Here is a 15,188-nt window from a genome sequence, read left to right as displayed (position 1 = left end):
AAATTTCTAATGTGTCATGGCATTGTTTATTTTTCCGCTTCTTCTTGATTTCTCTTCCTCAGGAATCAGTAACTCTTCATTCCTATAAAATATTAAACAAAATAATATAAAATGCTGTCAATTTATTATAAAATTACATTTCTATGATAAAAAAATATTTTATATTTAATTTTGTAATGGAGAATGGAGAATGGAGCGGGTTCGAGGTGGGGAGTACTAAACTCATCCCCTATCCATTTTAACATGAGGAATTAATTTTCTCCTCAAACCCATCCCATCCCCGTGTAAACTCTCCCACCTCCGCCCCATTAGAAACGGTTCCTCACGGGTACCAAAACCCGTGGCCGTGGGGCATTTTGCCATCCCTGCCTTAAAAATGTTAGTTTCTATCTCAGTATCAAACCTTACTTAAAAAGCAATTTAAAAGAAAAAAAATATTATGTACTATTTTTTTTTTCCTAGAAAAAAAGTGCTTTTGTGCTTTTTAAAACATTTAAAATGGTGTTACTCAAACAACTCCTAACAATCTTAAATGCAATGCACGACAAAACCGCCTCGTTTTGAAGTATTAGTGTGTTAAACGATTTCCTTAACATTTTTCTTATCGAGTGATGCATTTCCTTCTGCCAACTCTTGTGGCTGAATTTAAAATGATACAGAAGACAAAAACTTCAATGTCAGTCCAAATCCTGAGATCATAACAGATTACTAAAATAAATTATAACTTGACACAACAAGATGCTGAGTTGGTTCCAATTTCTGAACTTAATAAATTATTGCTCTAACACTTTCAAAACAACATCGCAAGAAAGACAAATACTTAAGCATTAATTCTCTCCGACAGTCCCCTCTGTTGATGAAACATAGCCTTAATGTAAATATAAAGCAGTTTCCGCCATTTTACAATATTCGACTACTGTTACGCAAGCTTTCTCCAACACTCTATAATATCTCCTTTACCTATATCAATGGCCATCTAATTCAAATTCAAGTAATCGGTTTGCAGTTCAATGGAATAAATTTAATCTGGAGTACCTTTTCTCCTTCCTGTTTGAATGATTGCCAGTAACCAAAAGAAAATTAATAAATAAAAGCATAGTTCAAGACCATGCTTCAACATGGTATCTACCAGCCCTTTGCAAAGACTTAAGCCAGATTGCAGCAGAGTCCTTTGGAGCGCCACTTTCTTCCGATACTATTTCCTCAAAGGCTGACCAAACATCTGCGGGCATTTTGGTTGACGAGCCTGCAACATATATAGATGCCCCCTTGAGAAGCAAATTCCAAATCCTCTGACTATGTTCCAGCATCTTGTGCTGCACATAAACTTTCTTTGGTTGGTCTCTTGAGAAGGCAACATAAAACCCTCCATCCACTGCTTCTGAAAGTACCCCATTGCTTTGTGAATGAGACAACCAAAAATCTCTGTATAAGAAGTCATTCTTCTCGTTTCGGCAACCAAAGAAGAAGATAATTGGAGCAGTTGCACCAGTCAAAGTTTGAATGGCTCTTTCTTCCACAAATCCACGAAAGGGTGCACATCCAGTTCCAGGTCCAACAAGAATGAGGGGAACTGATGGTGCTGGACGTGGAAGACAACCCTTATGAAACCATGCTGGAATATATGTGCCTGTTTACAGCAGAATAAATTTTTGCACATCCATAGATAAGATGAATATTTGATTCACTGAAATAATCTTTAGATAAGATCAATTATTTTACTGTATCCATACCTTGTTGAGGATCAAGACCTGCAAGCCACGTTGAGCAGAGACCCACCCGCTTCCTCTTATAAGGTGTCATCCATGACACAACACTGACAGTCAAGTGCACTTGATTGGGGTGTGCCAAAAGGGAAGAAGAAATGGAGAAAGCCCTTGTTTTTAATGGAGGAACCAACTGCACCAGCCAATCAAATGGCATTTGCACTGACGGAAAATCCTCTAGTACCTACATTACAAGGAAAGGAACTCAAATACTGAAAAGGAGAAAGCATGCTGTCTGCAAAAGAAAAGAAAAACAACAATTCATAGGATTCTTTAGAGCATTCAGCAATACTAGAATAAGCTTAAATGTTCCATGTGAAGGATTTCCTCTGAAGCATTTAACAAAGGATCAACAAAACAACATTTGAAAAATCAATTTTCTATTTATCATGGAGAAGACTATCGGCACAGCAATTAATAATGCAAGGCAAGGCACAAAATGAAAAGTAGATACAAATCCTACAGCTTCAAAATCATTCAAAATAATTTTCTTCGTAATTCCTGCAATGATTGCTCACACTACATTACAACAAATTACACAAAAAGTCTTCATATCTGTGAAGAATCAGAACAAAAGATGCTTATAGATGAAAAAAAAAAAGGCAGGGAACAGCTAAAAGCATCAACTACATTCTCGACTTTACCTCCAAAACAGTTCTTCTTTCCTTCTGGTTGTATTTGTACAGATCATCTCTTCCTTCAGGTGAGGCAAAGTATTGAAGTCTTTCCTTTTCATGTTCAGCTGTTGCAAAAAAACTCATAACCTAGAAAAGAAATTCCTAGTATGCAAAATCAGTAGATGCAAACAGGCATTCAAAAGGCATGAATGAGAACAAATACATTTAGAATGAAGTCCAAAATATCAAGGATTCTTGCCTCAAAGAAATAGCGTCGAGGGGAAGCTGATGCAACATCCATAGTCAATTCCACAAAAGTTCTTAATTTTATTGGGATCTCTGTAGTAGGAAGATTATTATTTATCTCTCTATAATGAACCTGAAATAAGCATATGTCAAAATAAACAGGTTAGCACAGTGCAAAGCAACTTCACTCATTTTCTTTATACACATGACATCCAGAATACCACAAAGTTAGTCCATTAAGGAGGCAAAAGAGATATATAATCAAACTAGATGTGTATATACAGCCACATAGAGGGTGTATATGCTTGTCAATGTGCGAACAAATGCACTCATGTACATATACGAGTTTTGGCCATGCAATCGGACTGGTCACACACATGCATGCACATACATTTACAAGTATATATATTAGATTTGTAATGCACTGACTCTGTATGTGTAACATATCATGGCCAAGCAAAAATGGAAAAGCATATGCAGATGTTATGTATGTATCTGAAGAAGAAAGACACACAGACATGACAACTTGACAAATCCCACTTAGTTGCTGGAGGCATATAATATACATGTAGACTCTGTACCTGAGTAAACAGTCACTTACTGGCCAAACGACAACATGGAATAATCTCTTAGGGAATTTGCATGCAAACAAGAAAATATGAAGGCTGCTGAATGCATTGTAGATGGATGTCAATGGTAAAGACTTACTTCTACATTGAAGTATGATTAGTACAGTAGAATAGAAGACAGAACTTTTCATTACATGAAAATATGAATGCATGAATGAGATTCAAAATGTCAGGTACTTTTTTGTCCTTCCATAAAACATTTGCATGAAAGTTCATCACAGCAATTGCACGTATAACTGAAGCCAAAAGCTGAAACATGCATTTATACATATGTTGACCTGTCCTCACAAAAAAGAAAAAGAAAGAAAAAGGCACTCAAATAGGAAAGTACTATTTACGGTGATAAATGCTTCTGGATCTAAGTTGCAACACTGTATGAAAGCATTTACTGCAGCAGGATCCTGACAAGGGAGAACCTCAACAACATCACCAACTTCATATTCAATGACCTGAAAATATAGAATGAAGAATCAATTGCAAAGAAGAAACTGACATTTAATTTTATTTGTTCAACATTAAGCAGTATACAAAGGCTTGACCTAAAGGGCAAGCAGTAGGGAAATTAAATTGACCACATGGAAAACAACTGACCTCTGAAACAAATTCAAATTCAAAATGACGCACGTCCTTTCCGCACCCTTCTCTAGTCAATGGTTGATTTTTTACCTAAAGGATCAAAATTAAAGAATTCAAAAAGATATAAGAAAACTAATTTGGTTTGCCGATATTAAGAGAGAAGTGGACAAAGAGAGAGAGAGAGAGAGAGAGAGAGCAAACAGGTTTTAAATATATACATAATTCACACTTTCACATATATACAAAGATGTTCCTAACGCACAAGACTAGGTAATCAAGAAGAATAATACTCAAAATTAAGGTGTTACATAAAATATACCACAAATTCAGCAACAAAAAGCATCACACCATATATCTCACACCATATATCGGCTAACACAATTGAGAGTTGCTGGAATATGACAGCATAATGTTAAATAACCAAAATAGGTCATACTACAATACCATTTTAAGAAAGCAATCAGGCTTATTCTTGTAACTGGAGAATATTCCAGGAGACATGGAACGTGCGCTCTCAAGTTGTGTCTGGATACCTTTAAAATCTGTTATAAACAACAGGAGTTAGAAGTTAATAGTTACTCTTATGTAACTTAGAAATTAAAAAATGAATATAAACATTTTTCAAATCAAACAGCATTGCCCGAATTCAGAAAATAGCTTCACAGATATTGAAGAAAGGCCGTGAAGGAGAAAGTTAACAGTTAATCACAACTCTCCCCAACATAAAGTGGCAGTCATAACATGGTTTGACAGCTAAAGAGTCCAGTCATTTTTTTATTCACTTAAAATTAAAAATAAATGACAATCTGAGTGAAAAAAGGAAGAAGAAAATAAAATAATAAAAAAGAGAGTGACATGCCACAATTTTCAAGAATGTAGATGGATGAAAAATCGACACACAAAATTATGGTGGTAATTTGAATTGCCACCAAAAATAAAATGATGCACAATGCTAAAAAAACACAGCACCTCAAAATGTAATATCTTTTTGCTTTCTTCCAAACAACACATTCAAATAAAGAAACCACAATACTTGTCCTTACATGTGTAATGACTTTAAAACACACATCATTTACCAGAAACAATAAAAGAAACAGCCCACTCTCATAAGAATAGGTGACCAAATTATTATAAACAAGAAACAAATGACATGGTAAATAAAACATGAAGTTGGCAATCACCAAGAAAATCAAAAGATTTTAGTTACCTGAGGCAATAGATAATCGGGAATCTGCGTTACCAATGATATGATATGTGATGTGAACTTTTGGTTGTCCAATTAATTTTGTGTCCGGTATCACAAAATCTGGACCTTGTGGGAAGAATGAAGAATTAATTTGATGCAACCTACTCCACAAAGATTGCATCCACGGATCCAGAGCACCTTCATACCTATGGAAGTAAATAAACTTCTCAATTAATTTTTTTTCATCCCAAGACATTGCACTTAACTTGAGAGAACAATAATCAAAACACATTTTTGTTGCAGCAAATGTTAGAAACAAGAGAAGAACAACTGGAATTTATGACATATCCACTCCCTTTGCAAGTAAAATAATGCCGACCATATTCTAGGGACATGAAAGCTAAATAACAAAATATATATTTGAATTTATAGAGCAGCTTTTATGTCCACAATCATCTGATATCATCACTTCAATTTACATCAAAACATAAAATTCATTTTGATCTCTATTTCAGATAATTTATAAGAAACAATGTAATAGATCATAACCTCTGCATTTCAACTTCTATATGGTTACATTGGAATGCAATAGTGAGAAACAAGAAAATATTACACAGGTCCAAAATTTGCCCAGATCACATAAATGACTATCATCTCATTCAAAATTTAACCATTTTCAGCACAAAATTTAACATTTTATAAGTTTTCTAACACTTAATAGTCAGATATAGTAGTCAATCAAGAAACTATTTGTTGCTTCGTCCTGAAATCAGTCTTCATGTCATCATGTGCACTGTTCTATGCAACTTGAAGGGCATAATCATTACAGCAGAAAGGATAACTTCATGAAAATTGAAACAAATTTTTATATGTCGATAATTAATCATAAAGAGCATCCAATTCCATGCAATTATCATCATTAGGAACACACATAGGTTTCAATTCAATTGACCAATACAAGATGTATTCCCCACGTTCCAAATGACAAATCATATTGTCAAGCATCAGTGCCAGCTAATCATAATCACTCAATCCAAAACATGTAAAGTAAGCAGGAAAAAAAATTGAAAGATGAAAATAGTCATGAACCTTGTCAATATAGCAATATCTTTTTCTTTTAAAATAAATTATACCGTAACCATACCCAGAAGGGTGCTGATCATCTCCTAAACCTCTTTCAACAATAGCCATAGCCCCAAGATCTGAAAGTCTATTATCAAGCTTTTTTGCAACAAACTGCAGCCATCAACAAACAGATTTCTCAAAATTGAAATGTTATGTCAACCAAAGTTTCCAAATTGAATAGTACTATGTATCCCAATTTCTAGATCCCAAGAGATATGTTATTAATTGATTAGTGCCACATAGATGATGAAATAATATGAGAAAGGATATGACAATGATTGACTTGTGCCACATTACTTGGAAAATAAAAGTTGTGATAAAAACTTGGAATGTATAGCATCATAGAAATTTAAAACATTATGATTTATAAATCATAAAATGGAAAGCATAAAATCCAAGTATTTTTCACACAAAGGAAATCCAATTCAACAAACAATTAAACAGATTGAATAAAAAGATAACGAAGAATGTACAAACTATTGGTACAACAATGATTCCTCTCATTATGCAGATAATAGTGTGATATTCAGAAATCAGACATATATAGCCTTTCTTTGTTTCTTTAGGAAAAAGAACCTATTTTTGTATTATAAAATTAAAAAATGAGGAGAAACCAGAAACATATATCTATGCAAGTTTAATTATACGTATTCAAAATCCAACACAGGAAAAATACGGTAATTTCGTAACTATAAAAAGAATTCAAACAATTATTACATTGAATTTCTGGTAGCCAGAATCACCCAATCCAAATACAGCATAATGAACACCTTTAAGCCATTGCTTTTTCAAAGATTTCTGCAGAAGAAACCTCCAAAACACCTACACATATAATGGAAGGCATTGGTAAAGACAAAGGGCTAAACCCAACCATTTGGGTGACATGCAAAGGAAAAGGAAGTATACGAAAGTGGCATTCAGGATATAATTCTATCCAACCTTCATTGAATCCGGAGTATCTCCCTGGCCTGTGGTAGAAACAACAAAGATTGCAGTGTCCACTTGAGGCAAGGATCCCTAAGACAAAAGGAAATGAGTAATGTGTAAATATGAGAATTGATGAACTATCAGGCAATCATTAACCAAAAAGAAAAAGTAAAGTTTAAGGCACTCTGTTAATGGTAATTGTAAGAATCTAACTAGTAGATTATTTTATCATAAGGAACTATTACCTCTAACAACTTCTGTAAAGAGTCCTAAAAATTATGTAATGTGTGATGACGGGTACAAATTTCAATAATTGTTTTATATTAAACAACAATAAAACTTGTATAAAGTAAAAAAGCCTAAATAAATATAAAATATTAATCCCAACCTCTGTAAAATGGAACAATCTCATACCTCTCGAGTTTGATAATAATCTTATAGGACACCGGACATGTCTTTTCAGTAAGACTTGTGTAGAACTATCTCAGTATCATAGTTCTTTTGCTAATGGATGGAAAATTCGGTACATATTGTTGCATGCAGAGTGATTAGTTCAAAAGAGGCCAAAACGAAAACCTAATTCAATGAGCTGTTTAACAAAATATACATTGGACAGGCTTTGCTGTAGCTAAATGAAATGAAATGAAGTGAAGGTTCATGTAACAAAATACAAAAGAAAACTTGCGTTACTAGAGTTCTAGAAACAAAAGAGAAAGTAAAATAATCTTTCCCTAAATTTTTCTCAGCAATACCGAGAAATCTAAATTGAAAAATAGACTTACAGCATCAAAGTCGTCCATGGAACGAATAACAACGGAGCAGCCTCGGCGCTCGGCTTCACGGCCGACACGCTCGGCGGCGTCCAATGCGTTACCGGTTTGCGAGGCGTAGAGTATCAGCAGCTTATTTGACTTCTGATCCTCCATTCTTCGCTCCATAATTGAGGCAAAAATTAAATGCGAGTTAGCATAAGAACCAAAATCAAATTAAGGAGGGTTAATTACATTGTAATCCCTATTTGGTTCCCCATTATATTTACTCGTAAACTCGTCTCTGACAAACGTTAGCGGTTAGCCTAAAATAAACGGAGCGAGTACACATCTGACTTTTATCATTAACTAAAACTTTTTAAAATAGAAAACCGCCAAAAAATTTTAAAATTTACAAGAATAAAAAAAAATGTTTAATAGAAAGAAGAAATAAAAAACCAAGCCCGCAATTACAATATCAAAAAAAGTCTAGCACCGTAACTTCAAAACGAAACCCCTTCGTACCCCTTCAATCGTCAATCGTTGACAATCCAGCACTCTCCAACGTCGAGTCGAAGGCCCAGCCACTTTACAACTTCGCATCATCTCCGTCTGTTGAATAGATGAGTACCCCAAGCATAATTTTTTAAGCGAATCAGATTTTGGATTAAAGAAAATTGGTGAAATGTGTTGAGTTGGATGAAAGGAATGGTGAAAGGCTTCCAAGTTCACAGGCGCAGTAGCGGTTAGAGCATATCGAAAGGTCTCGCGGAATTAGGGGCCCTTTCCGAAGATCCTTCTCTTCCTCTGTGGCAATAGACGGTTGACAGACAAACTTGTTTGGGTAGTTTATACGGTGGTGAAAGTGGCTGTTTTGTGGTTTTAATTTTTGCGAGGAGGGTGGATGGTTTTCTAGGGGTAGTTTAGACTTTATATAAAAATATGTTTTAGATAACGGCTGTTAGTTTTAGAGATTAATTTGTGAGTGAAAAACGAGTCTTAGTCGTAAATTATTGAGGAGCTATATCCAAACTCCAAGGATTACAAAAGGCTTTTTTTTTTTTTTTTTTTTTTTTTTTTTTTTTTTTTTTCAAATAAGGAGGTACATGAAAAATGCGTTCTCATGATTAACATTTAGGAAAACTATCTGCTTCGGTTAGATTAGAGCCATTGGGCTAACGCCTATAGATATAGTTTGTATGGAAAGAATGTATAATAAATGATAAATTTGTAGCTGAAAATAATTCAGTAATACATTATATACAATATATATAAAATTTTTCATACAAAAGAAGATGTTACTGTCCTCTTATATTATTTTAACATCTAGAACTTAAAGACAACGTGATTTCTCTAGTTTTCAAAATGTTGGGAGAGTTTTTGTTGTTGTATAATGCTTAAGGGAGATTAATGTCATTAATTTAAAAAATGAATATAAAATTAATAAAACCATATATTTTTCTATTGTCTTGGCTAGCCTTCCATCCAAACTCATTTTGTATTATATGTTACAAAACTTGATCCTAGCCTTGCCTATCATCCCAAACTCATCTTGGAATGTGTCTTGTATCATTGATAAATAATAGGAATTGAAATTGATGAGATTATAGGCCAAATTAATGCCTTAGTTGTGCAAGAGTTCCTATTGAAAAGCCAAAAAGCTTAGGCTTTGCAAGAAGTGCACAAATAAGCTAATTCCCTCAAGGAAGTCTACAAACTTATCCATGGAGTGCTGAAGGTTCAAGATATTGCTCAAGCTTTTTTTATTGGCCCAAACCGTGAGCTTCATGTGTAGAGGGATCCCTTTGCCCCAAGTCCAATAAATGGGTGTTATTTGATTCAAATTGAGGGAAGTTAGTCAAGTCAATTAGAGGTTAGAGACATATATCTTTAATTTAAGAAAGTGGTTGTCCTTTACCATTAGATGGTCACGGCCTTATGTTTTGAATGTATGGTAGAGAATTAAGCCCTTAATTTTTATTTGTAACAACCTCTAATATCTTGTAAAGGGCAATTCCAATATTTGTAATGCCTGTATAAAGACAAGACTCTCATTTTATAAAGCCATGAATGGACACATGATGAATAACATTTCCATGGAGATTGAAACCTTCTTTGGCTCTTCCTTTATCCAAGTTCGGCCTAGACTTAGTGGTGGATTAATTCAAGCTGGTGGAGTTTCCTTTAAGCTTGAATGATTCTTGGCCATTTATTCTAGTAAGTTACCTAACCGTTGGTCCTTATTTCCCTCTTCTCGGTTTTGGCTTGTGTTTGAATTTCTTGCTTAACTTGTTGAGTTGTCTCGAGTTGGTTGTTCTTTTGGGATTGTTAGCATATTAGATATGTTGATTTTGAAAGAACAACATGCATGCATGAAGAGTGGTGGAAATAGAGAAGAAAGCATGAAAGGATGGATTAAAAAAAAAGGGTTTTTAAACAAAGCATAGAAAATAGATTATACCTACTCCTTTGCTTTGGATTGATGAAGATTAGCCTCAAAGTAATAAGACCTCCACACTTTAACACCACCTTGAGAGATTAGAGAGTGACCTTGGGTTTGAGAGAGAGTTTTAGTTTGTTTTTGAGTGAACAAGTGAAGAATGAACTAAAATGCAACCTTTTGCATTTATATATACTTGGGCAATTTTGCAATTATTTGTTTTTCACTTCCAAGCCCAATAAAATCTTATTTTAAAAGGGACCCCACGAATTTATTATGCTACCCTTTGAATAATCAATATTATTCAAGGGCCCATGTAAACTAAACTAGTTTACATTAACAACCCATAAATTTACCCTTTTACCCTTTAACTATTAAAAGGTTATTTTTGTTCATCTCATTAATCTTAATGTTTAAGATATAATAATTAAATATAATTAATTATTGCTTGACCATTTTAACCCTTAAAATGTCACAAACAATTTTCTATGTAACTATTACCATAGAAATCTCGTCATTACCCTTGGAAGGTGCTAGCCCTCTTTGGATAATCATTTCTCTCTCTCATCCTTCTCTAACTTCTCAAGGCTATTGGTGTGACCTGTAGGTCCACCATGGATTAGCCGTGAGCCAATTCTGGATGAATCCAGAAACCTATTCGGAGGCCCAACGACTATGGTAAACATCTAACAATGTGCCATAGTCCCTAAACCACGATGAAGAAATACTTCATCGAACCCATTTCAGTTCATACGTACCATGCAGGTAAAGTTCCTCCATTGAGATATCCTGATCGAGCACGGATTCATGGAATGTCAAAATCCTAAACTCGATCTTCTACCGAATCATCGATCAATATGTTCGGAACTCGTCATCACAAACTTGCTTTTGTATGACTAATAATAGACTCTGGCCAGAGATTCTGATTTCTGACATTTATCGACGTTCGTCTAACAACTCGAATTCGGATGGAGTCAGCGGTACTCCCGATCCTATATTTCCGAGTTAATGGATCCCCTCTTGACCATCGTTCGTTTTCATATATGAACAACGCATGGCCAAATAGGCTTTATCATTCGAAACATGATTAGTCTCGTACTTATACACCGTATGAACCATATGCATCCGTATCGAATTTGACTACAATGTCTCAGGTCAAAGGACTATATCGTGCACTGATATAACCAAATGATAAATCATTGACTACATGTTTTTCCAAGTGATTTGTCGTTATTCGGTCACGTTCAAAAAACAGTTCACCAACTGCTAATCCATACCAATGCCCCAGTGACATGACTATCATCGTCATCCGTACTTATATCAACTCATGATATCTTTCGGAAGCATTCGATATGCCTACTGTGCAATATAGTTGCCCAAATTATATTGCTTCTGTAGGGAACCCTTTTTGATAATTCATTTACCGATTAAATGAATTATCTGGACAATTCATATACATACTTTATTTTAAATGCATGACTGAACAGAGGAAGTAATTTATATATATGAATTGAAGAACTCTTTCTTCTATTATTTATGATATATAGATACAAGACAAAATGCTCTGAAACCGACAACACAAATGGTTTCTAGGGCATACAATAATATACACTAACAGATTTAAGTTGTTGAAAGGGATTATCTGTGCTTGAGGTTGCCTTGGTCGAATGGTTGCTAGGTGATGCTTGTGTGCTTTAGTGTTAGTTTGTTGTGTTCATGGATGGCATGAGATGAAGTAGGAATTGGTGACTTGATTTCACATCAATTTGGTATCAGAGCTACAGTTGTGGAGTGGAATTTGTGTTGAATGTTGATTGTGGAGATCAAAAGGTTGCTTGAATATGTTGAGTGCATGGTAGAATCGGCTATGACCTAATTTTCCATTTCCATTGCATTAAACTTTCTCTTTCCTCAAACACTTCACCAACTCCTAACTAACTACTTTACACCTCATCCAAACCTAAACAATTCCGTTCAAATCCAACTAAACCAATTCCATTTCAACTAAATTACCATTAAACCTTAACCAAACACTAAACACTTCCCATTTGCCTAATCACCCCTAATCCCAAATACTATTCACTGATTACTATTCACCTAAACTAAAATTACCCAAACTTCCCCTTTTTACCCTTACCACCTCAAATATCACTATTCCATACCCAAAATTTCACTGTTTACTCTTGGAGTTATTGTTCACAGTAGCTAAAAACTCCATTCTTCATGTCAAACAAGAGTGGATCTTCTTCTGCAATGCCCCCTTGCGAGGTTGCTTTTAACAAAACCCAAGAAGACTTTAAAAGACTTGAAGAAAGAGTGAACCAAATTGCCCAAATCATTATGACTCACATAGCCCTTCACACACCACCTACACACACCTCTCAAAACCAACCATCTCCCTATGAAACCAAACTACTTGTCCTTGAACAAGAAATACCTCCAAGAAGAATCACACCCCACATAAGATGTCTAGTCTATCAACCTCATTCCCATGAAGATGAAACTAGTCTTCAAAATGACTCTAATGATTTTGGTGTTGTTGTGAGAAGAAGGCGGATAAATGACAATGATGATAGGGGACTTGAGATTTATATACCCAAATTTGGAGGAAGTCTAGATCCTAATGACTTCAATGATTGGTTGAGTGAGATTGAAAGGGTGTTTGAGTTCAAAGGCTACTTGGATGAAAAGAAACATAAGGTGGCCATTCTAAAATTCAAGGGATATGCTTCCTTATGGTGGGAAAATGTTAGAAAAAAAGAGAGAGAGGGAAAAGTTAGAGTGAGGTCTTGGGACAAGTAGAAGAGAATAATAAAAAAGAGATTCTTGCCCAAGAACTACAAGCAAGATGTCTACTTGAGTTTTTCAATCTCAAGCAAGGAGAAAAGAAAGTAGAGGAGTATATAAGGGCATTTGAAGGCCTTATGATGAGGAGTGATATTCTAGAAGAAAATGAGCAAACTATAACTCGATTTTTGGGAGTTTTGCAAAGAGAAATAACTCACAAGGTGGAGTTACAACCTTACCATTCTTTTGGGGATGTATGCAAGTTAGCCAACAAGGTGGAGAAGAAATTACAAAGCTTGAAGCTCTTGGCCCCAAAGACATACTTTAAAGGTAGCACCAACTACAAGGGTTCTTTATCCTATTCCAAACCCTATGTCAACACTATCAAATACAAGGGTAATGAAAATTTGAGTGAAGTTACCAAGGAGAAGCCATGGTTTATGATTCGAAGAGGTATACGAGAAGACTTAAAGGACAAGAAGTGCTTCAAATGTCATGGCTATGGACACTTCCAAGCCAATTGTCCTAACAAGAAAGTCATGTCAATTAAGGAGATACAAGAAATTGAAGAGGCTATCCAAGAGAAGAGAGTGAAAAGGAAGAATATGAGAGTCGTGAAAAAGTTATTGAAGAAGCCAATATTGGAGATGCATTGATTTTGAAGAGAGTTTTGCATGCATAAGTTGATTCCACCAAAGAACAAAGGGGAAATTTGTTTCTAACTCGTTGCACTATCAAATGGAAGGTATGTTTGGTTATTGTAGATAGTGGGAGTTGTACTAATGTTGCCTCCACTACCTTTGTTGAAAAATTGAACCTTCTCACCCAAAACCGTAGTTATCCTTACAAGTTAAAATTGTTGAGCAATGAGAGCACAATAAATGTTACTAAACAGGTTGTGGTTCCCTTTTTCATAGGCAAGAGATACATTGATAAGGTAGATGTGATGTGATACCATGGATGCTTGCAACTTGTGGTTAGGGAGGTCATGACAATATGATAGGGAGGTTGTCCATGATGGGAGAAAGAATATTTATACCTTCAGGTTTAATAAGAAAACCATCACCCTAACTCTTTTACCACCCTAACAAACGCTTCTCACACCAACACCACCCAAAACTAGTAACCCAAAAAAGAGTCAATTCTTAATTGTCAATCAAGTAGAAAAAACCTTCAATAACCAAAAACTCGTCCTAGCCTTACTCATAACCGAGAGGAAAGAAGGCCTAGGGAGAGAGATCCATCCTTTAGCCCAACCATTGCTTCATGAATTCCAAGATGTTTTTCTCGAAAAGTTACCACCGGGGTTACCACCATTGAGAGGGATTGAGCATCAAATTGATTTGTTACCCGGGGCACCCTTACCAAACAAGCCAACCTATAGATGCAATCCGGAGGAGGCAAAAGAGTTGTAAAAGCAAGTTGATGAGCTGGTTGGCCGTTGGTATGTGAGAAAGAGCATGAGCCCTTTGTTCGGTTCCCGCTTTACTGGTGCCGAAGAAAGATGGGAGTTATAGAATGTGTGTGGATAAACGGGCTATAAACAACTTCACAATCAAGTATAGGTACCTTATACCTAGGCTGACATGCTTAATGAGTTACATGGCTCTAAGATTGATCTTCGGAGTGGGTATCATCAAATAAGAATGAGAGGAGGGGATCCACAGAAGATAACCTTCAAGACAAAATGAGGGCTTTATGAGTGGATGGTCACATCCTTCAGTCTTTCCAATGTACCAAACACCTTCATGCGGTTGATGAATAAGGTACTAAAACCTTTCTTAGGTTGATTTGTAGTCAATGACGGATCCAAAAATTTCTATTACGGTGGGCTAAAATAAAAACTAATTACACATTAATATTTTTGTCCATTAATATTTCTGTTAGGGTGAGCCAAAATCCAAAAATTGTATATATTAATATATTTTTTTAAATTTTGAAGGTGAGCCATGAGTAGCATCCGCCCTTGTTTGTAGTGATTAATTTTGATGATATACTAGTATATAACCAATGTGAGGTTGAACATGTGATCCATTTTAGGCAAGTCTTTGATGTTTTGAGAAAGTATGGTTGTTTGCTAAAACGGAGAAATGTGAATTTTTCATGAAGAGCATTGTGTTTTTAGGCTATGTAGTCTTGG

At 35.2% G+C, this 15,188-nt stretch overlaps 1 protein-coding gene across 4 annotated transcripts; it reads right to left on the bottom strand.

The window, feature by feature from the left end:
• Positions 1–713: 713 nt before the first annotated feature.
• On the bottom strand, positions 714–8,280 carry LOC116139729 (NADPH-dependent diflavin oxidoreductase 1). 4 transcript variants are annotated; one of them, XM_031425391.1, is made up of 12 exons: positions 7,855–8,280; positions 7,085–7,162; positions 6,863–6,967; positions 6,165–6,256; positions 5,042–5,226; positions 4,279–4,376; positions 3,850–3,924; positions 3,597–3,707; positions 2,643–2,762; positions 2,411–2,530; positions 1,734–1,950; positions 714–1,630 (listed from the first exon to the last, which is right to left on the bottom strand). In XM_031425391.1, the coding sequence occupies exons 1-12, from the start codon at positions 8,008–8,010 to the stop codon at positions 1,101–1,103; spliced, it is 1,887 nt and encodes a 628-aa protein (XP_031281251.1). In that variant the 5' UTR covers positions 8,011–8,280; the 3' UTR covers positions 714–1,100. The 4 variants fall into 4 exon arrangements, with proteins under 4 accessions (XP_031281251.1, XP_031281252.1, XP_031281253.1 ...); XM_031425392.1 differs by lacking the exons at positions 6,863–6,967; positions 7,085–7,162; positions 7,855–8,280 and having other exon boundaries at positions 6,154–6,248; XM_031425393.1 differs by lacking the exons at positions 3,850–3,924; positions 4,279–4,376; positions 5,042–5,226; ... (2 more) ...; positions 7,085–7,162; positions 7,855–8,280 and having other exon boundaries at positions 715–1,630; positions 3,590–3,699.
• Positions 8,281–15,188: the final 6,908 nt, after the last annotated feature.

This window comes from Pistacia vera, unplaced genomic scaffold (genome assembly GCF_008641045.1).
Source record: "Pistacia vera cultivar Batoury unplaced genomic scaffold, PisVer_v2 Contig359, whole genome shotgun sequence".
NCBI classification, from domain to species: domain Eukaryota; kingdom Viridiplantae; phylum Streptophyta; class Magnoliopsida; order Sapindales; family Anacardiaceae; genus Pistacia; species Pistacia vera.
This window is presented reverse-complemented; position numbering and strand designations above follow the sequence as displayed.

Excerpts from the sequence above, each read along its gene's own strand:
- LOC116139729 (XM_031425391.1), bottom strand. The coding sequence starts at position 8,010 with ATGGAGCGAAGAATGGAGGATCAGAAGTCAAATAAGCTGCTGATACTC. Across the intron at positions 6,968-7,084 it reads ATACTCCGGATTCAATGAAG|GTGTTTTGGAGGTTTCTTCT; the intron begins GTTGGATAGAAT and ends TTATATGTGTAG. Across the intron at positions 2,531-2,642 it reads CTCGACGCTATTTCTTTGAG|GTTATGAGTTTTTTTGCAAC; the intron begins GCAAGAATCCTT and ends TTTCTTTTCTAG.